Source organism: Megalobrama amblycephala, linkage group LG21 (assembly GCF_018812025.1).
Source record: "Megalobrama amblycephala isolate DHTTF-2021 linkage group LG21, ASM1881202v1, whole genome shotgun sequence".
In the NCBI taxonomy this organism is placed as follows: domain Eukaryota; kingdom Metazoa; phylum Chordata; class Actinopteri; order Cypriniformes; family Xenocyprididae; genus Megalobrama; species Megalobrama amblycephala.
In genome coordinates this window covers 8,073,197-8,095,427 of record NC_063064.1, presented here as the reverse complement: position 1 = coordinate 8,095,427, position 22,231 = coordinate 8,073,197, and the positions used below count along the sequence as shown (strand labels likewise).

The 22,231-nt window shown below is 36.9% G+C and overlaps 1 protein-coding gene across 38 annotated transcripts in view; it reads left to right on the top strand.

Moving 5' to 3' along the window:
- adgrl2a (adhesion G protein-coupled receptor L2a) overlaps nt 1-22,231 on the top strand; it is a 112,475-nt gene that overhangs the window by 18,053 nt on the left and 72,191 nt on the right. For 37 of the 38 annotated variants that reach the window (XR_007182056.1, XR_007182058.1, XR_007182057.1 and 34 more), the window contains exon 2: nt 7,920-8,104. Coding sequence is in view for 35 of the 38 variants with exons in the window: in XM_048171868.1 (XP_048027825.1) it covers nt 7,996-8,104 (109 nt within the window). In the remaining 3 variants the exon portion in view is untranslated. Of the gene's footprint in view, nt 1-7,453; nt 7,821-7,919; nt 8,105-22,231 lie in introns of those variants that run through there. The other variant, XM_048171834.1, reaches the window with a different exon arrangement.

Genomic DNA, 22,231 nt, shown 5'->3' with positions numbered 1-22,231 from the left:
CTCTCCGGGAACAAACTCCGCCCTCCTTATCTGTCTGCCGATTTTTAAACGATTTACTGTCGAGCTTGTTCTCAGCCTCACACCAGTATGCTTGCTTTTATCTGGAAAAGTCACACACACAAAAAAAAAAAAAACTGGTCTTGAGGATTTAAGTGCTAAGAATTTATACAACACTTCTCCAGTGTTAGCTTGTTTACTTTAATTAAAGTATGTGGCCTTTAATTAAAAGCTTCTAAATTAGTTTGTAGTTTGTGGGAAATCCTGAATCATCTGTTAGCGTGTGAAACATCCAAGCTCAGATCATCTCCATATCATTTCCTCTCACAAGAAATCAATCAATCAACCTGCCCAAATCAATCATCGGTAGATTTCTGCGCCACCCCGCTTTTAATGTCGCCCATTCCAGACGTTCTTTTAATGCCCCTCACTTTATGTTTTGTGTTCACTTCTGCCATCTTAAAAATTAATCATCCTGTTGAATAATGGCTCACGATGGTGCTGAATAATTGATGATCTAGTGCTTAATAGAGGGACAGAGGAGGCGTTACGCTCACACAACTGCTCTTGTCTGAGAGAGACAGACGAGTTGGATTGTGTGTGTGTGCGTGTGTAAAATAATCAATAATCAAATGTCAATGAATGAAAGGCACATAAAGACACATATGAGTGGGCATATTTATCAAGGCTGACATGAAATCAGATTCACTTTTTTTAATACATGTTTCTGATCTTATTTGTGCATCCCATCTGTGCACATTATCCTAACCCTAACCCTAAAAAAAAGTTTGTCTTTGTAAAAACACTAAAAAAATCAAAATGTAAATGAAACTCTTTCTGCCTCCGAAACTGATTTTCATTTTGGCTCCTCCTTGCTCAAATAAAATGTCAGAATAATTGTATATTACAGTTACAGTTACCAAGTCTATTCAATAATCCAGTGACTTAAATACTAATCAAATGGTATAGCTCATTTATTTATTTATTTGGATCATCATCTGTGCATTTATTTAAATGTTATTATTTCATTCTGTATTTTCTTTAAATACCCTGTTTCACTTGGAAATATGTCAGATTACTATGTGAAGTAAAATGAGTGGATGTTGTTTCATGTTGTCTTTAAAACAAGAGAGCTCTTAGTATGAATGCATCTGAACAAATCACGCTGAATGACCGAACATCACACCGACACACACACACACACACACACACACACACACACACACATGCATTTTCACCTGTGCATTTGCACCATTTTGACAGCAACAGTGCTTTCATTGCTTTTGCAGGAATTAAAAATTGATGCATTTTGTTGAAACTGAGATGATGAGCCTATGAGAATAGCAGAAACCTTTCCTTTTATCTGTAGTTTCTCCTGATGTTTTATGACCTCTTACATTGGCTGGCTCTCTTTTTGTGGCATGAAGACAGATGTTGTTCCCTTGTTTGCTCTCCTTGTTTTGTCAGGCTGATGCAAAAACACAGTCACTTTCCACAAACCTTGAACAGAGTAGGGCCTTAAAAATTAGTTTCTTTTTCCTTTCGACAAATAGTGAGTGAAAAGAGTCAAATATTGAATATATTTTGTGGTCCTTTTACTAAAGTTTGTGTTTAAATTCCCCTAAAACAGGGTTGAATTTTAGCCTAAATAAATAGGGGCTAACTAATCATGACTAAATGTTGGTTTGTAGTTACTGATCTATTGATATTTATATTGAATTAAAAGAAAACATCCTCTTTTTCCACATATAAAACATAATAAACAATGTATTTAACAGGGTTAAATGGTATAGCGTAACAAATGCAGATGTGCAAATTGCAATGTTTATAAATGGCCTAATGTATGCTATTTCTTGGATGTCACAATTTTAAATAATGTTACATTATATGCAACATAAAGGACAAAACTGTACAGTAACAGAGTCACATGCAAAATGGGATTACATTTATAGTTATTTAAGTTAAATGAGTAAAATTATTTACGTTACAGTAGATTGTATATTATATCTAATAGTTCTGACAAACAAACAACTAAGTAACTAACTAAATAAATAAATATTTGTGCCGATAATGCTCTAAAAAGATATGGAACTCCAAAGTGTACCATTTTCGTGTGAAGTGCTCACTGCATTTTTCTGCCAAATAAAGTCTGTTTCCCTCCTGTATCCCAGCTGAAGGGGAAACATGGAGTGTCAAGGACTTCTTTCTTCTGATTGGCAGGTGCTATCCGTGTAAGATACCTGTATAATGGTGGTCCTCAGAATTTTTTTGACCTTCTTATACGTCTCCCCATATTAATGTCACTCTATTACCGTTAAAACGGAGGCTTCTTGGGGAAAACACGACGGGACTGAATCCTCCTTATCGTCGGCAACCTGAAAGGAGGAATTTGGCGCTATCAGTTAATGGAAATGACATTTTTTAAATTTCATTTTCAGATAATCCACTCCTTGTCCACTAAAACATCAAAATTACTGTTAACAATATGTGAAGGCCATATTAAAACTTACTTACTCATAGCAGTCGAGTCCTATTATAATCATCTCTGATAGACACCGTGCCATTTTAATAGGATTTCTGATGCGTTCTGCACGTTATTACGCCGGTGTGCATGTCATTTACCGTCGGAATTAGAATGCTGTGTATCAGGATAATGAATAGATGAGTAAACTACCCCCTTCCTGTGGAGTATGAATGTGGTGTTGGGTAATCGCTACCAAAAAGGGGCTGTTCAATCTATTTCCAGAAACTTCCCCAGAAGCTCCAGTTTGTACTGAATTTGGTTCTGCTCAGGTTCTTAGTTGTGTTTTCGTCTCTTGCTTGTGTGGCGGCTCGATAGAGGCCTTGATTACTCTGATTAATGGATCACGAGCATCTTCTTTGAGAGAAGGATGAAAAGAAGTTAAAAAGAGTGAGATTTCATTCACAGAGAGTGATTACAGTATTTTACCACCACTCAAAGCGTTATATGTGCCTTTTTACCCTGTCTGCGTGCTTTCATTAAAGCAGTTATTCAGATTTGACATGGTCATGAGACAGTTTTGTCACACAGGGTTTCATGCATCTTTTCCAGGACTTAAACACAGAGCTAAATGGCTAGTTAAGATGACACATTTGCAGTTCTGGTGTAGAAGCCAGCTGTGCTTGTATGGAATCAACGCAGGAATAGGAACCGCAAGGAAACGAATGATTTTGTTTTCTTTTATTATTCAATTCGGATCCAATTCCGGACCGTAAATGATTTCATTAACAAGTCCTTTAGTCATTTTGATGGAGCTGGTTCATGATTCATGAGGTTTTGTTGTTGTTGTTGTTGTTGTTTTACTGTTTTACTGTTTTACCATTGCTCGCGATCAACTTAGCTCACAATGCTTTTGAGAAATGCAGCCTTGGTCTTTAAAGTTATTAATCCACATATCAGACTACATCCGTAACACTGCCAAAAACACAACAGAAAGCTATTGTCTATTGATTGTCTTTATAGTATTTTACATTGCCCAGGCTTTCTCTTTGATTACATTTCATTTAGACAGCAAGCTAACAAAAAGATAATTCCGTTTGCTGTAGCAATGCAGATTCAGTAGTGACAACGTGTTGAATAGTGCTGCAGGAAACACTGTATTTTAGTACAGTGTTCCATTTGTTTTAGTGAAAGAGGTTTAAGAACTATTAACGGATTAGTTTACCTACAAATGACAAATCTCTCATTTTTAATCACCCTCATGTTATAAACCTGCATGTCTTTGTTTCTTCTATGCTGAACAACAGGAGAAAATGCCTCGGTCATTCTTTTCTATCTAACTGCGATGAGGATTGAAACTTTCAAGCTTCATAAAGAATGTAAAAATCCCCTTGTTTTTGGTGCGCAAAAGAGAGATTTTCTTGTCCTCTACATTTAGTTTATAATGACATATGTTTCCTCATTCATTGCTTGTACAATAGCATTTAGAGTTTTTTTGTCATTTGCTCATTTAGTGTTTGACATTGTCGTCCATCTGACCTTAATACATCCATCACCCCTGATATTATGATGTTTGTCCTCTGCTTTTAAGATGTACACAAGCGGCAGCATCCAGATGGCAAAGGTGAATGTGTGACAGTCGAGTCAAATGGGATGTGTGCAGAATGACTTGTGTGTTGCTATGCATTAACTGGCCCACCCCTGGACCGCTGATTGATTTCCTCTAGCGTTTCTGGCTCAACGGGGCACTGTCATCTGATCACTGACCTGATATTCTAGCACAAATACGCAAACATCGAAAACAAACCCTTCACTGGCAAATGTTCATGAAAGGGTATTTTTTGCTATTATGGGTCAGTCTGCAAAACTGGTGACATTTGTGTCCCTCATAAAAAAAAATAATGAACAATAAGTTGCTAGCCCTACCACTTTATTTTAAGGTGTCCTTGTTACAGTGTAATTATATATTTAAGTTTCAAGTACATTGGTTAGGATTATGGTTTGGTTTGGTTTGGTTTAGGGTTAGTTGCATATAATTATGTATAATTTACTATATTAAGTACATCTGTGACAAGGACACTAAAATAAAGTGTGTTACACGTTATTTTAAGGTTTCTTTGTTACACTGTTATTATACATTTAAGTAATACGAATATTAAGTAACTACATGTACTTACTATAGGGTTAGGATTAGGGTTTGGTTTGGTTTAGGGTTAATTGCATGTAATTATGCATAATTTATAGTTATTACCAACTACATGTAACATATGTAACAATGACACTGTAAAATAAAGTGTTACCAAAAAGTGTTACATAACATGTTAATACCTGTACTACACAATAGAGGGTGATTGTTGTATTTTTTTGTCTTTCCACCCTGTATTTCCAAATATTTGCTGAATGTTCCAAATATTCAAATATTTACCCAATAATACTGAAGTATTATTATCTGTATTCAGTCTCTCTCTTGCTATATATTTTCTATATTTATTATTACAAAAATAAGTATAAGTGTCTCCAGGTTATGTGTCAGCCCTGTTACTTTACTATTGTTCTATTTTTAAAGCAGCTGAACAAATAATAAAAATGCTTTTTAAGGAATGGAATGCTTTAAGGATGTAGAGGCTTTATCTTGTTTCACATGGGGACTGCCCTAAAATGTTGCCCTGCTACCATGCATTTTTTATTATAAACAACTGACAATTGTAAAAAAAAAAAAAATATTTGTAGAAATATGTCTTCAAATGATATTTTAGACAGCACCTTATGCAATGTCAATGTCAAATTGAACTGTAAAACCGGCGACCTTGTTCTGAAGACGTGATCTATGCCAACATAACACTTTAGCTAGATCATGAAATGCAATTGATTAATACTCAGATTGCAATTTGTTAACAGTTAAACATTATTGGTGTGATGGAATGCTTAAAAGTAAAACTACTACAAAATCACCTTGCTGGAAAAGATATGTTTCACAAATTCCCCTTTATGAATATTTAGCATGTCAGCTTGTGTGCTTTGTCACGATGTTGGTGTGTTTGAGTTCTATTGTGCGAATGCGTGTCCCTGTTTATGGGCCCATTTTTTATACACTTGTCATATTCTTTGACCATCAATCTCATGGCTCTTTTTGTAGTTCATTGAAAGCTTGGGGGTTAATTCAGAGGTCAAGCGAGACTTGCAAGCTGTCAATCTCGCATTGTAAAGTTTGTAAACCCCCCTCCGCCCCCCTCGGCCTTGCCTCTTGTGCATTATTCCTGCACCCACCCCTCTGAATAGATGACTCCTCCTCTATTCTCCGGTGGGTCTCACTCCCGCTTGGGAGAAAGACGGCCGCATAATTACACATCTGCCCTTTGTTTCTCTGTTTTGGCATTAACATCTCAAACTGGCCTTTCAGATCTGATTTGAACGGCTCTCTTCTCACCCGGAGAAGTGGAATGTTCTTTCAAAGTTCCTCTTTTTATTTCATGCAACTGTTTTGTTGAGGAACTGTAAGTGTTGCTGGGCTGTTGGAGCAGATGTACACAGCTGTGAAAAAGCCTTCTGGGTCTAGACCTCTCCATCGATCACAGCCCTTATATAGCTTTGTTAGTTTCTACGTGAGCAACACAATTCAGCGAAGCTTTTGGCATAAAACGGCAGCCCGGTTTGTTCCATAATCAAAGGAAGTGCCGGTATCAAACATACCGGCCCGAATCCTTTGAAGATGAACGGTTGCTGTCTTAATTTGTCATGATTACAGTTTTTAATTTGATTTGAGAATACAAAACACACAGAATGGCGACAACAGGCTTTCCCGCTGTGCCGCGTCAGCGTTGGAACGGCAGTATTTGTTTGAAGCACTTAACAGGTGTTGATCGGCGGTCTTTGCTGCAGCTTAGGGAGATAAGGCCTCCCGTGGAGGGGAGAGACCTCAACACGTTTAATGAGGAGCGCGGGAGTCAGGCGGGCCGCCTTCGTCCATGGCTCCGCTTCTGGAAACTGATCAGCATGTTAACTGCTCACAGCGTGAGACGAAGATATGAAAGTACGGAGCTGTTGTCGTTGATTTAGTCGAACACCCTTTGACTATGTAGGGATCAACCCTTATCCTTTATGCATTTATTTTCCTCACTGCTAACTGCTGTGAGCCGCCACCACAACGGCATCACTACTGATTTTTTTTTTATCTCTAAAAATCTCAGCACAGATGATTTTAGGGAGAAAAAAAATACTCTCTTTCAGAATCTAAGTAGGTTGGGAGGCTCCACAGCATTGTGCTGTTATTTTGCTGATGCTAATGCTAATGATGCTACACCCACCATTTGAGTCTTTTCATGAAAGGAGTATCGTTGGTGTCCACAATATTTGATGTGAACCAAAAAAAAAAATCATGCATTATACGTTTTGCCAGATTAAACATATTATTTCAAAATTAATTGTAAACTTAATGTGATATATATTTTATATATACCACTGTATGTGTGTGTGTGTGTGTGTGTGTGTGTGTGTGTGTGTCTATATATATACACACACACACACATATAGTATGTAAACAAACTTTTTTTGTTAGATGCAATTAATTGTGATTAATCGATTTGATAGCGCGCGCGTGTGTGTGTGTGTGTGTGTGTACTATTTATTACACACTATACTATTTATAGTCACATTGTTGACTTTTGAATACTAATAATAGCAGGCCATTCAGACATTCTTTGTCTGATCATACAGAAATGTTCTATTCAGTGAATACCTCTACTTGTATAATGTTAATATAATTAACAGTAATTTCTCACCTCACAACCATATATATGACAATCCAGGAAGCAAAAATTCCAATACTTTTTTTTTGACTAGACATGAGGAAATGCCCTGTAATGCAATGATGTATTAAAGGGTGGTGAGATATATTTAGTGTATCTTCAAGAAACCTAGGGGGGGTGCACACACTGTTTTTAATGGGCTCCTAAGTGGCTCGTTACTGGAGTGACGATGTTTCCCATGAGGCCGTGAGTGTGTTTTATGGGAGGCCGGTGGAGGGTGTAAACATGCAGAGAAGGAAAACATTTAAAATATGAGATACTGTATATGACAGAGTTCTGTTTGGCTGGAGAATATGCAGCAGGTGGCTTTAGAAAGCTGAGAAAGCTGCCTCCTCTCAGAAAAGGATGGTAGCAGAACAGGTTTGGGAGAAAAGAGTCTGATAAACGGTAACGACAGGCTTTGAGGTAAATGGCTTGTTTGTAATGCGGGAGGTGCTGTTTCAGGTCTCAGTCACCTTCCAATAGAGGGTTTCTACACCTGGGAGGAAATCTGTGTGAATTTGCTACTGGAAAAAAAAACAAAAAAAACAAACAAAAAATTGCATGGAGGAACTGAGGCAAGTGAGACTGGAGCAGTTTAAAGGAGGAAGTTTTTATGCCTGAGGAGCTCTTCATCGACAGCCAAACACTGACAGTCCACTGTGGTTTTCTTGCAGGCTCGGAGGTCAATGATGGTTATCTCTCAGAGTGACTTCCCTGGATCGTTGTGACTACAGTGATTTCGACCCAGACATGTGGAAAGCGGCAAGTCCAGTCAGAGCCAGGATGGGATGTTCAGAATGGAAGTCTTTGGTCCTCTGTGGCCTGGTGTTCGTCTTGACGGTTGTACAGAGTTCTGACGGTAAGACTATTTTTCCCTCGAAATATTACACATCTTTCACAAAAGCAACATATTCTTGCTATCATCTGAATTAGTCACCAGTTTGGGTTTATGGTGCTGTTTTTTGGTCTTTTATGAGGTGGACATTTGAAGCAGACACCATTTCTGATAGCTCAGATGAATAATGGCTGTTTCCTTCCAGACAGATAGCCTGAGGTACTTGGGAAGCTGTGTGCATTAACACAGAGCTTGCCTTCGTTTTCTTTTCGGTTAAATTAAAAGAAAGACCATACAGTGTTTCCGAGTTTTCCCTCATCTCATCTCCAGTCTGTTTACTCTCATGTCCTGTTCTAACTATAGGCCTAAACCCTACAACTGCTCATTATAAACAATATCCTCAAGTAAACACGCCTCATTACACTCTGTCCCTGCCGTAATATCTTTTTAATGCATTTTTATAATTGAATTAAATGGGTTACTGCCATAGCCATGGCTGGAAGTTTCTGCTTGTGCAGAAACTTTGAGAGATTGATTGCTTGAGGGTTTGTTCCCTGTTTCTCTCGAGTATATCCTAGAAACTTCAGATCTCATCTTTCTGATTTCATTTCGTGGGCCGAACGCTGACTATAGGTTCGGATGTAGCTCATTTGTATTCCCTGCATCTTCTCAAACGACATTTTCTGGTTTTTATGAAGCTGAAACGCAAAGCAGTGATGAAGTATTGTGGAGCCGTTTTATTGATAGTATGTCTGCCATTGAATGCCATGAAATGTGGCATTGTGCTCTTATAGAAATGAATCAGGGTTGTATATGCTGATTGCTATATTAGTCTGAGCTCCTAATGCTTATTTGATAATCGTAGTGATATTACTGCCTCGCAAGAGTGAGTCATTTTATGATAAAACTTAAAACTGAAGAAATTGGCATAATATATATATATATATATATATATATATATATATATATATATATATATATTATTGGCTGTTTTCTCTCCTCAGCCGATAGATCTGTATGTTTCATTAAATGCAGAAACTTCTAGCTACACAAGCTCAATTTCAGTGTCAGAGCATGATTAATAAGTATTGTTTGATTCTCACTGCCATAGTATTGTAAAAACAAATGTTAAATATGTACTATGTGTTGGCCAAGCATATGTGTCTGCATTTTCAGAGTACAGGCTTTTTTTTTTTTATTCACTTAATATAAAAGTCAACAGGACTCATATTGACTCATTCATGTACAGTAACAGGGTGCAGGTTTATTGTTTGATAAATTAGCATCATTATTTACAAGCAATTACAGTTTTTCTTTGAACACACTGTCACTGGCTTATTTCACGATGGGGCTAAGTAGTTCTGAAAGAAAGCTTTGCTTTATATGTCTGGCCAATTTTCTGGTAAGGATTTTGAGTAATACGAGACATTCTTTTTTTTTTTTTTTTTAATTATGGAAAGGACTGAATAATATCCGTCCGTGTCCTGCTGCCTTGGGCTCATTCACAACGAATAGCAGGGAACCGTGGCCTCGACCGGCGGCCACCCGCCTGTATTCATAAAAACACTTCTCCATCTCCATCTTAATTCATATCAGAACAGCTTCTGTGTGACTTCCAGATAGGCAAATCACACATCTTAGAATTAACAGCGTTCTTGGCGGCTGTAGCCTTTTGACAAAATAGAATTAAAGATTGAACTTTTAATTTCTGAAGAGCTAACTTTCACCTGCCTCTATTAGGCAAATATATAAGCCAGATTTTCTTCAAGTGAATAGTTTCCTTTCATGATGTTCTTTTTTCATGGAGGCTGATTGCAATCTTGACCTATGATGCCTCTATTTCAACTGCGGTTTTTAACTCAGAACTGGAGATTCAGTCAAACTTTTTAGATATTTAAAGGTCATCCCTATTGATTTTCGGATTCGCAACATGATATGAATAAATACAGGACTGTAGGTCATTTGCATGTCTTCAAAGCATATGAAAATATTTGGGATGAAAACTCTCACCATTAGCAAGAGCTGAATGATATACACCGCATGAGGGTCGATGTCTGCCAACACTGTATACAGTTTTTGCACAACTGTCTATCTGCATGCTTTACAAAACCATAATTTATTATCATGGTAACACTTTAGTATGGAGGACATAATTAACTATGACTTTTCCCTCAATAAACTCATAGTTTACTGCTTATTAATATAATAGTAAAGTAGTTTTTGTAGTGATTAAGTTCAGGTATTGGGCAGGATTAAGGGATGTAGAATAAGTTTTGAATCTTTTTTTTTTTTTTTTTTATAATTTGTTGATTTCCGTTCTAAGTTCTAAAAAAGAACATTATCAGATGAGATGAAGTAACTTTAATTTCATTAAAATATTCCCAATATATTGCCTAAATTTTCAAATATAAAAAATCAAAATAAATACATAAATACAAAAAAAAATATTTATGCAGAGTAACCTTGTTTTAAAATGACTTTTATATGCGGTGAATTTTTGTCATATCGCCCACCACAATTCTACAAATCCTTGTTACATTTGAATCATCCCCCAAAGGTTAACACTCTTCCCTATATAAGTGTAACCTAAAAATCATATTTTCCATCTCACATGGGCCCCTTATTTGGACAGCTGCTGTCCCTCTTGCCTTCAAACTCTGACTGAAATGAGCTGTCTGTCTCTCTGTCTGAAACGAGCCGTCTGTCTTTCTGGCAGAAATGAACCATCTGTCTCTCTGACTGAAATGAGCTGTCTATCTCGACTCTTTAAACACCTCAGTTGAATGTCTGCTGATTAACAGTAAAAATATGTCACAGGGACGTCTAGAATGGCAGCTCTATATATATATCTGTATGTGTGTGTGTGTGTGTGCTTGTGTGAGTCCACAAATACACATTTTGTGTTCATGTATCATGTATCATGAGAAATGAAGGCTGGTTGTTTTAGTGTTTTTTTTTTTTTTTTTTTTGGGGGGGGGGGGGTGCTCATATCAAGGTTTGTTGAGTTGTTTCTGTTGCTGTCTTTGTCTAGCTGTCTCACTCTCACGGTCTTTCTCCCACCCACATGTCTCTTTCTCATCTTCTGTCCTTTTCTCCATGTCTCTGGGCTGTTGGTCTCTCTGAACTCACACATAGACAGAATTAGAGCGGATCTTTCCAGTTTCTTTGATTGACGGGGTTGTGCATTTGTCTCCTCATGTGTCAAGCAAGTATTTTAGGGAAAATATGTGTTTTGTATTGTGATTTTATGTCTATTCTCTGGAATGTAAGTGAAACAAAAATAATAGAAAGAACTAGCTATTTTCTAATTATTTGTCTTGATCCGGGATCCAGATCCATTTTGGTATCGCTAACCCTGCTTAAAGAGAGAGAGAAAAAAAAAGTAAACAAACCAGCCTAAGGGAGTTTGTTGGTCTTTGCTGGTTCCCAAGCCTGACCAGTTGAGAAGTGCCCAAAACCCTTCTTAAATCATTAAAATAAACTAGACTAACCAGCTCAGCTAGTCTTGCAGACAAGCTTAGGCTGCTATATGTATGCATTCCCTTTGTATTTAAACAGAGAATGCTAATGTGCAAGATTCATCGCAGATTTGTTTCTTACTGAAGGGTCTGATTAAATGACGTGGATCCTGCTGTGAAAAAGCGCCGTTCTCTTTAGAGACGGACAAGTGTGGACAAGCCTTTCACATGCCTCAAAATCCCATCTGTGCAGTTACACTTTGTAAGGAAACATTTAAACTAGCGAAACTGATTATCTTTGAGCGGCTTAAAGCCAATTCCCCTCAGCCTCAGCCCTGTGGCTTTTTGTTCATATCGACGTTCCGTCAATATCAATATATCTGAATACGCCCTTATTTAGCTTCTTTATTAAGATCTTGGATCCAGATCTCGGATTCCTTTGTTTTCATTTTTATACCTCAGACTACACAGCTCTCTTTGTGTCTTTCTTCTTCTTGTCTCCTGCTTTTTGTTTTTCCTCTTACCCAGGGGTTTTCTATCAGACTGAGGGATCAGACTTCCCATAATGCCGAGCGGCCGGGGGGTCAATATGCCCGCATTCGTCTTCACCGTCTTTCATCAGCCCTCCTCCTGATCTGTATGATAAGAAAGGAGAATAGTGGGTCGGGGGCAGACCGCTCAGCAAGGTGTGTCTGTTGTCCGACGGCCCCCTGCAGCCGAGCTCTTTAAATCCTCATTAGGATTTAACCGGGAGGAGACGCTGGTTTTAATGGATTAAGCCTCATCACAGCTGCCTCCTGATTGGTGTTTGTCATGCAAAAATCAAACAGGGCCTGTCACATGTTACTCGTTACTTTGTTTCCTGTTCTTCCCGCGAGGGCTGGATGATACAAAACATTGTGTTATTGGGCTCTATTAGTGTTAGTAGTGGCTTACAAAAAGAGAGCTTGCAGCATGGTTTCAGGATAATAGACTTGCGGGTGTGGGTGATGAATCCGATGAGAAAGTGACTGAAACTCATTGACGTTGTCAATTCATTTGCATTGTTTTGCATTTAGCTCTAATCAGCTGCATGAAGCATGTTAATATAGGACAGGCATTTTTTTTTTTTTTTTTTTTTTAACGGAGTGAAATTCTTCTTGTTGCATTCAGTTGGGGAACAACTAACTAAAAATGGCAACAATATGTGTGTGATAGTAGATCAGCTGTTTTCCCATAGTTTAGGGCTTGAACAACTGTGTTGTAATTTTTTAAAGCTTTTGAAACAGTCTGTTTAAATGCCAGACATGACATGTTCTAATCTAGATATTTAATCTAAATATTTATTTATTTTAATATATATATATTAGGGGTGTAACGGTACACAAAAATGACGGTTCGGTACGTACCTCGGTTTCAAAGTCATGGTTCGGTACGGTTCGGTACAGCAGGGTGAGAAAACTAAACTTTTTTTTTTTTCTCTGTCTTTAAATTAATTCAATTATACTTAAAATATTCTTAAGGATAAAAAAAAAAAATCTCTGCTAATGCTGTTATCTATATAGAGAGTAGTAAGGTTACAATTAACAACAGAGTTCATTTCTGTCAGGACCACTATCGTCAGATATGATTGATAATGCATAGAGTTTGTATTGGCGGTATGCTTCTGTTCTGGGCAAGAACTCCCTGCGCATCCATGCAGCCTAGCATGGATAAGAGCAGGGAGAGCATCAATAACCCCCCTTTGGGTAAACAGAACAGGACCAACATATGCAGTTTTTGCATTAACTTCTATATCTAATTATACAATTTTGTTTCTCCAAATTTGTTGTTGAAATATAATCATTTACACAGTGGCTGTAATAACTTGTTTTCATGGATTTATTTAAACATATATTAAATAATGAAGACATCACTATCAGGTTAAGTAACATATAATTAATATATAGGCTAATACAGTGCATATATTTAGCGAAAGAGTTTATTTCTTTAGCGAACAGCTGTGGCCACAGAATGGCTTTTCTAAGGTAAATGTGTGACATTGTTTACAAGCTGTTTTATTGATGTCTTTCTGTGGTTAGAATACTGGTTGAGTGATTACACAAGATACGTTTCGGTAAGTTGTACTGTATCTTTCAACATACCTGTGTATAGATGTTCATTCATGTTCATTTTGTAACTAGTAGTGAAGAGGAAGAGATGATCACGTTCACTCACTCTGCGCGCTGCCGTTTGAACTGAGGAGGCGCCTACTATACAGCGTCTGTTACGTCACACTTAAAAAAAAAAAAAAAAAAACACGTCAAAATGGCATTTATTGTTTGAATTTTGTGAGAAAATTGACAGAATTTGAAAAAAAATATATACTTTGTTTATTATCAAAAGTAACAAAACTTATTCTGATTATTGGTGGTTAATGCTGGTTAAAAGTGGTTAGGCAACAATGCATTACCGCGCACGCCCCCTTCTGGATTGGAGTGTTGATCGCCTATGACTGACTGTATTTGTCGTATAACTGCATGAACTGATCTGTGACGTCCGTACCATACGGTTCGGGACAAATTATTTATTTATTAATTATTAGAACATGTAATGTCAGGCATTTAAACAGAATACCTTAGATTTTTAGACAACAACCACTTTTTATTTATTTATTTTCAGGTAATAATTTTTGCTCCATGTAATAACATCTAATTTATCTAGTTTTATTCAAGTCAAAATTGTTATCTGATCTCACTAAACAAATATAACAAATTAGCAGCAAATTAGCAACAATTGCAGATTACCACATTTTTCCAGTGAATTTAAATTCAGTCAAGTTTAATTGGTGGATATTGCTTGCTTAAGCAGTTCCAATGTAGTCAGTTACCTTATATTAGTTGTAGCTAACTACTTTTTCAGGAGGAGCTTGACTGTAAATTGAAGTACTTCAAATTATTTGCAGCTTGGCAAGCTGCAGTTTCAAAGTTGCTTCCTCAACACTGATGGCATTAGAGAGAAATGCCTGCTCTTTCAGGGACAGCTTCAGCTGAGAAGACAACTATGCATTGCTTAAACTGACAGTGATGAAGACCATCTCTTATTACAGGTTCCTGAGTGTTTGCAGGTTTTCAGTGGATGTAGCCCACATGAGTCTCTGTGTGTTGTGTCTGTGTCTCTGGCTCTTTCTTATCTTGTTTGGTGTCAAGCTGGTTGGTGAAATGATGGGTACAGCAGCAGGAGGTCACAGCAGACCCATTGAAATCAGACCTTACACCTTATCTTCTTGTTAAAGCACATATCAAATCTAAACAGAATTGTGCTGTGAAATATTTACGATTCGGCTCTCTGGCGCTCTCAGGACTGTTTCTCTGTAATGTGGTTGTTTAGGAGATCTTGAGGAGGTGATATCATGAGGAGATACAGGCCCCTATTATAACCATCTTTGTTTCACTTCTCTTGTTTTTGTTTCGAGTCTAAAAGAGATTCGATCAGACTGATGGATGAAGCCGAGAGATGGGGTTGTGGATTCGCCTCTGAGACGTTCCAGTCTCGGATCTTTGAAAACAAAGATGAAAAGATGCATCACTGTTACTCATCTCCTTTCTTCTGTTTTACTCCTGAAACTCTGAACATCATCACTGATCTAGAAGACTAAAATCAAGATGGCTGTAGAGTGCTGACGCTGATCACGCTGACTATGTCTTTCCCACATTAACTTTTTAGATAATGGGTATCTCTTTTACTTACTGGAACTGATGTCATGTTAACAATTACATGAATAATTCACCCCAAATTGAAAATTCAGTGGCTGTTTACTCACCTACATGTCATTCTAAACTTGCATGACATAGGGCCCTGTCATACACCCAGTGCAATGCGACGCTAGGCGCGACGCATTTTTATATTTTTCTTGCTAGTTTCAGCCCGACGCAGTAATCATTTTCACATCCAGTTCACCCATGGGTGTGCTGTTCTGAAAACGAGGTGTGTTCAGGCGCATTGTTGGCGTGTTGCTATTTTGAGGCAACTGAAAACGACTGTGCCATTGATCAACAGAAACCTGGTCTAAAGTCAATGGTGTTTTGTTATTCAAAGGGCACGTTAGTAATATGCACCTATAGGTGGGTGCACAACGAGTGTATACTATGCTTGTTACACTCACAGGGATGCGCAGCAGCACACAAAATTTTTAAATAATAAAAATAAAAGGATTCCTCTCTGGAGAAGCGTTCAGTCTTTCTGCTTGCAAATTCCGCCATGTAAATAGCGAATCTGCCATGGTGTAAGCACAACTGCCGTTTAAAGGGAATGGGAGATGACACTCTGATTGGTTTATTGCACATTACGCCAAAAACACACCCTTGACTCATTAAGAGACTATCTACAAACCTTTTGGACTATGCACCTGGCGCGCTGACCATTTTTTTTTTTTGTCATTAAACTAGAAAACGAGGATTCGGACACACCGTAAGTGCACCTGCGGCATGCACTTCGGACCATGCGCTTAGATTGTTAAAATAGGGCCCATAGAGTGCGACAGTTTCCGTCCCCTTTTTCAAAGGCGCTAGTTCCGAAAGTATTTTTTTTTCCATTAATTTTTAAAAAAGCCATGAAGCAAGCCAATCAGCTACGAGGTAAATCACAACACTACAAACTTTGATTTGAAGCAATGTTTTTGAAACATTGATTTTGATTTGAAGCAATGTTTTTGAAATTCAGACAAAAAACAAAGGTACAAGACTGTGTACTTAACGTCTTTAGACCTACAATATGGAAGTGGGCGGAGCTAATGAGCTATTTGGCACGTTGCTTTTTTTGACTCTTTGATTGGTGAACCTTTCTGTACAGTATCATAGGTAATGTAGTTTTTCACCAGAAATTCCACTGTTACACACGATTATTTTAAATATAAGCTGAAATAAGGCGGACCAAATGCTTCAGCAGAAGCAAATACCATGGATAAACAACCATTTGGATTAACAACAACTGAATTTATTTAGTTTTTGCTTCTGGAACCCAGCTGTTGCACTCTGTTCTGTCTTCTGTTGAACATAAAAGAGGATAGTTAGGATGTTCACACTGCTCTTTTCATAGAGTAAGCATGCATCGTTATAGTAAAAAAAAAAAAAAAAAAAAAGGCCTACTTTTTTGTGATAAAAGTTTATAATGCCAAGATTTTTATTTTTGGGTGAACTATTAATGTAACAACAACTAAATATAAGATAAAAGGCTTTTGAATTGCTTCATTTTCAAAGTGAGTAACACAAGCCTAGCTTAGCATTCCTCAGTTTCTTGCTATATAAATTAGGACAGTTCCCATTTGTGTGGCCGTCACAGCAGATGTTGCAGTCGTTCTTCAGCGGAGAGTGTATCAGTGATGTCATCTCAAAGATCGATGGCTGAAAATCTGCAGCAGATTCTGTTACTCACAGGAGGTTTGTTCTCGCTAGTCCTACTAAATGATCTGTATCCTGTTGTAGTTTAAAAAATGCTTTGAGGTAGACACCCAGACAAAGAAACATTCCCAAGAACAAGATTAATCTAAAGGTCGGAAAGCTGGTGTCGTTAATTTTTACTCTGTGCCTTGGAATTGAGCCCTTTACAGAAGGTTGATGTTGATATTTGGGACATTTTGCGAAATGAGTGCCATTTGTGTTCCTCATTAATATATCTGTAAGTAATACAACAATAATAAATTTAACAATGAATGGCGGACCAACCATTTAGATTTTAGGCAAGTTTATTTTATATAGAATTTCAAACACAATGATAATTCACTTTACATGAAAGTGATTAAAGTAATCATAAAAGGTTAGAAAAAAATACATTGCCATCAAATTAATTTAGAAAATATTAAATGTATTAAAACAGTATTTTACTGATAATGTATCCTTTAAAACAAAACATTTATAGATTGTACACAGATTATCAACCGTTACCACTGTAATTCAATTATTAAATTAAGCAAACAAAAAAGTTGGCATAATCGTTAAAAAAATCATTTAAAAAAAAAAAATAAATAAATAAATTTAACAAGAACAAATAAATTTCTCCTTTTTTCACTTTATCATGTTGTGAGAATAGGAAAAACTTAACCTGTCAACCCCGTTACCATAAATTGATTCTCGTTGTTATAAATCTCTTGAAGGAAGTGAAATGACCTTAAGCACAGACTAGTAAAACTGTAAAAATGTCAACCCGTTACTTTTTAATGTATAATTATAGCCCATTTTAATATTAATTCAATTGATTTTGTTTATTAACACTTAAACTCATTTCTTGAGATCATTTTTAAAATGGAAAAGGAAAGACCAATTTACTGTGTTTGCGCAATAATACCCATTTTGAATGCAAAGTTGATAAAAAAAAATATGAGAACTACACATGTAATATTGCATTTTTTCCCTAAGCACTTGTTTATCTTAAATACATAAATACATAAAAAAAACATACTGAAGGAGTCAACTTAAGAGTTTCTTTTGGGTTTCAATACAAAGTTCTTACTAACATTCCAAATGATTCAAAGAGGTTCTGTTTTACTTAGTTTAAAGCTCAACATTGGTGCTTAAATCCCACTGCAGTGTTTGAAACAATGTTTTATAAGAAACCCCTTGAATCTGGTCTATGTCTGCATGATTTAAACACTCTTTCCTAAAATGATAATTACCAAATATGACATTTTAATGTGGAAAATCTCTCCAGTTTACACAGCATTCCATGCTAGTGTATATATAATACATTGGAAATAGCTCATGTTCAGTCTTTTGTTCAGTCAGTTTCTTTTTGCTGTAGCATCTCAAGCATTCAGGGCCATCTGCGCCTCGTCTCTGCAGTCTGAGTGACTGACTACATTCTGATATTTTTCAGACAGCCTCAGACACGTTTTCAAACACACTCATCCTTTCAGCCGGACTACAGCGGGGGCTGTTATGTGCTGAAGAGTCTGGGTGCCTGTGATTTTACTGAAAAGTGGTCCTAAAGTTAAGAACCTCACATTCATACATTTAAAGTAATGTTGACCGAAGCCAATTCCCATGAACTTTGTAAAACAGAGGCTCTAGTGCTTTTTTGCACCATTCAGACTGCAAACATGAGTTCGAAGGAGAGACTATTTATAAAACCTGAGGTAAATTTTGACTTTTATAGCTCAGGGGACTTCATGGACTTCTTATGTTTCAATAAAGTATCAGTATCATTGTCTCCAATGTCAATGAATTCCCATGACTTTTCTAGTTATCTGTAATAATAAAAAAATAAAAATAAAAAAAACTGAATGAATAACTTTTCATGAGCCATGAACACATAGTTTGAAAAAACAGTTATGCCCAATAACCTGACTGCCTGATGAATGTAGCATTTTAGACCAGAACTCTTACAGCACTCTTATAGCATTTTTTTTTTTTTTTTCTCTCACATTCATTTATTAACACATTTTAGCCTTGAAAGTCTTTTGGAGGCATCTTATTTAGTACCAGAGGAGACTGTTTCTAATGCACATTCTGTGGACCTCAAGGTCAAGAGTATTAAAACTACATCCAAAGAGCTTCAAGGCTTAACTGGAGTTTTTTTTTTTTTATTTACTAAGCAATTGACAATTCTGAGAGACAGAGGTTTGTTTTACATAATAAAATATTATTTAAAATAAAATAAATTTTACTGAAGTATAATATAGCTAGAGCCCTGCAAAAGCCTTTTAGGATGTTGTAGGTTGATGCTAGGAGGTTGCTGTGTGGTTCTTCACAATTCTGGCTAAGGTCTTCGGAGTGTTTTTAACACATCTTTGCAGTTCCCAGTGTGTTTTGGGTGGTTGCTAGGTAGTTACTGTCTGATTTTCCACTCAAATGTTCATTCGAATTCCAAACTCTTCATATATAATATTGATACTGATGCTTCACTTAGCAAACACCACCATTTTTCCCCCATGTGTGTGGTTTTCAGAATTTTACTGCATTCTATTTCATATTTAAGGCATCTGTAAGCCACCACGGATGCGGTAACTCAGTTTTCCATTTGATTTCCAGTTATACTGGACTGGCTGAGGACTTATTCTAGTCTTTAATACAGTATATAGTGTGGATTGCAATCTTGTTTGATTGGATGGAATAGGTTTATTAGGATTTCAGATCGTCATGGGGCCATTAACGGCGTGTTACCCAAAAAGAGAATATTTCAACATGTCTCTGTAAATGTCGGCAAACCCTTTGCCCTGGGTCTTTCTTTTCTGGTGTAGTTAAATGAGAATTCGAACAAGGCATATAAGCACTAATTTCTGTCAGTGTGAGCAATTTAAGAGCAGCAGATAGATTCTGGGGTGGAATTATCTCACCGTATATCTTGCTAATGAATACCCATAGCTTGTGAACTTAAAATCATACAGCACAAGTGTCATATAGGATTTTTTATTCCAGGTTGTCCTTGCATTTTTAGTGTCCCCTCGAGGGTTTTCAGATATGAAGCAGGGTGTGAAAGCCAGACGCTGGCAGTGCAGTTGATGCTTCGTCAATAGACGACTATAAAGAAAGAATTCATGACCTTGATACGGCCCATTGTGCTTAATTAAGTGTAAAGGTTGATTTACATGTGTGAGTCAGTGTGGAGGTTTTTGGTCTCACTTGTGCCACTTAACAGCACTAAAAAAACACAAAGAACTCAGAAATATGTGTAGTGGCGTCTTATCTAATAGCTGGACTTAGTCATTAAAATGTGATATCTTTTTTTTTTTTTTTTTTTTTTTGTCATTGTAAAGACATGTAGTATCAAGAATCTTTGATGCCTATTTAAGATAATTGCCTTATATTAAAAGGGTCTTTTGTATAAGTAAAAACACGTAACAAACGCAAATGTGTTCAGTTACTATTGTAAAAAAGCTATATCATATCATCCATTACTGTTTTTTTTTTTTTTTTTTTTTAAGTGAAAGTGACCAAGATAAAGTGAATACAAATTGACTGGCCATGTGATCTGAACATTTCAGCCTTCATTAGGTGACCTGCTCCATGTAAAATAAAATGGATAACTATTTTTTTCACTATTAATTTCTTTATATATAAATTGTATTTATAATTAAAAATTACTAAGTGCACTTAACGAATTTGCTTGGAAAATGTTTTGAAAATCATCAAAAATCTTTTTAAAAAGCTAGTTTTACATTGCATGCCTATCTACTACAAATGTCGACTTGTTGAATTCATGATGCTTTTTTATATGGTTTTGGGAAAAAAAAAAAAAAAAAAAAAACTGATACCATTTGTAAACCAAAGTTTAAAATCAACTAATGTGTGTTTTTGTCATAATTCAAAATTCGAAACATGCTCATGTAAAAAATAAATAAATAAATAAATAAATAAATAGCATCACACCATAAAACATACAATAGTCTGTAAAACTGATTTAAAAAAAAAAAAAAGATCTCAGCAGAGTTACGTAAAAAAGGAGAGGGGCTGGACCTAATGCAAATGACAACAAGCTTGAAGCCAGTTTTACAAAGACTTCTCTTAACAATGCAAGAACCAGCAGGATGTGTTTTATGGTCCTACCCCAAACTAAATGACATAGTGCTATTTTTTTTTTTTTTTATTTATTTAGCATGTATATCAAAGAACCTCCTGATAGCCTGCCTGCTGTTGCCATGGAAGAGAAGGATGCAGATGAATTGGGGCAAATGGTGGTGTTGAATACCAATGAGCCCAGGAGCTGATAGCTCACAAACACGTTTAACGCTTTTTTGCTAAACTACTGACACTGCAAGTTCTTTTTCTTTTCTTTTTTTTTTTTTTTTTTGTATTGTGTTTTTAGCGGCCCAATAATGTGTCAGGACAGCGGAAGTGGTCAGTAAGAGTGGCCGTCTCATTGAAACTCAATATCTGGATTAATACCATGGCTTCAGTTTCCACTGTAGATATTTCCCTAGTTAATAAAGTTATAATGCTAAGATTTGGCCACAAAATACCGAAGATGTTTGCTCGGACCCACGCTGAGGGTTGCATCCTTATCGTAGCTTACCGAGCTTCAATAAAAACATTTTTTTGTTCCCCGCACAAATCTCATTCAGCCTGAGAGCGTCTCCCCTGTCGAGGATATTTGCATTGCCCTGTTGTTCTCCCTCTGGTGAGACCTGACTTCTAAAGACAACATGCCCTTATAAAGGATATTGCAGGATTATGGAAACCGCTCTGTGGGAGGAAGAGTCGTCTTCTCATTGGCGTCTTTGCCTTCCATAGATTTCTCTAGTATTTGGCTAGCGGGGAGCAAGAAAGCGTCAAAAAATTGCAGGTATCAAGCTGCGTCTCCAGTGGCTGCAAGCTGATTCGGGGTATTATGGGTCCCTTTCCTCCTTTAAAGCTCCCCCAGTAAGCAACGTTGTCAACCGCAAGTGTTTAATAATACTGGCCAGCTTTGAAACTGCAAGCTCATTTACAAACAGCTGTAGCCCTTGACAGGACAAAGCACAGTTCAAACTACATTAACAGGGCTTGGCAAGCATGATGAGGTCCGGAATCCTTTCGGTTCTCGGTGGGACAGCATGCCGTGTCAAGCTTGAATAACCATATTAAAACTCTTTGCTGTCGGCCCCAGTGGCTGTTCCCGGAAGACTATGAAAGCAGTTTAGATCTCACCTCAACCTTATTGCTAATACCAAAACCGCTGCATTCTATTATCATACACGAAAGCACAGAGCATAAGAGACTCTTCCGTGGGCTGTTTTCTTGAGTCTGGTAATATTTCTTTATTA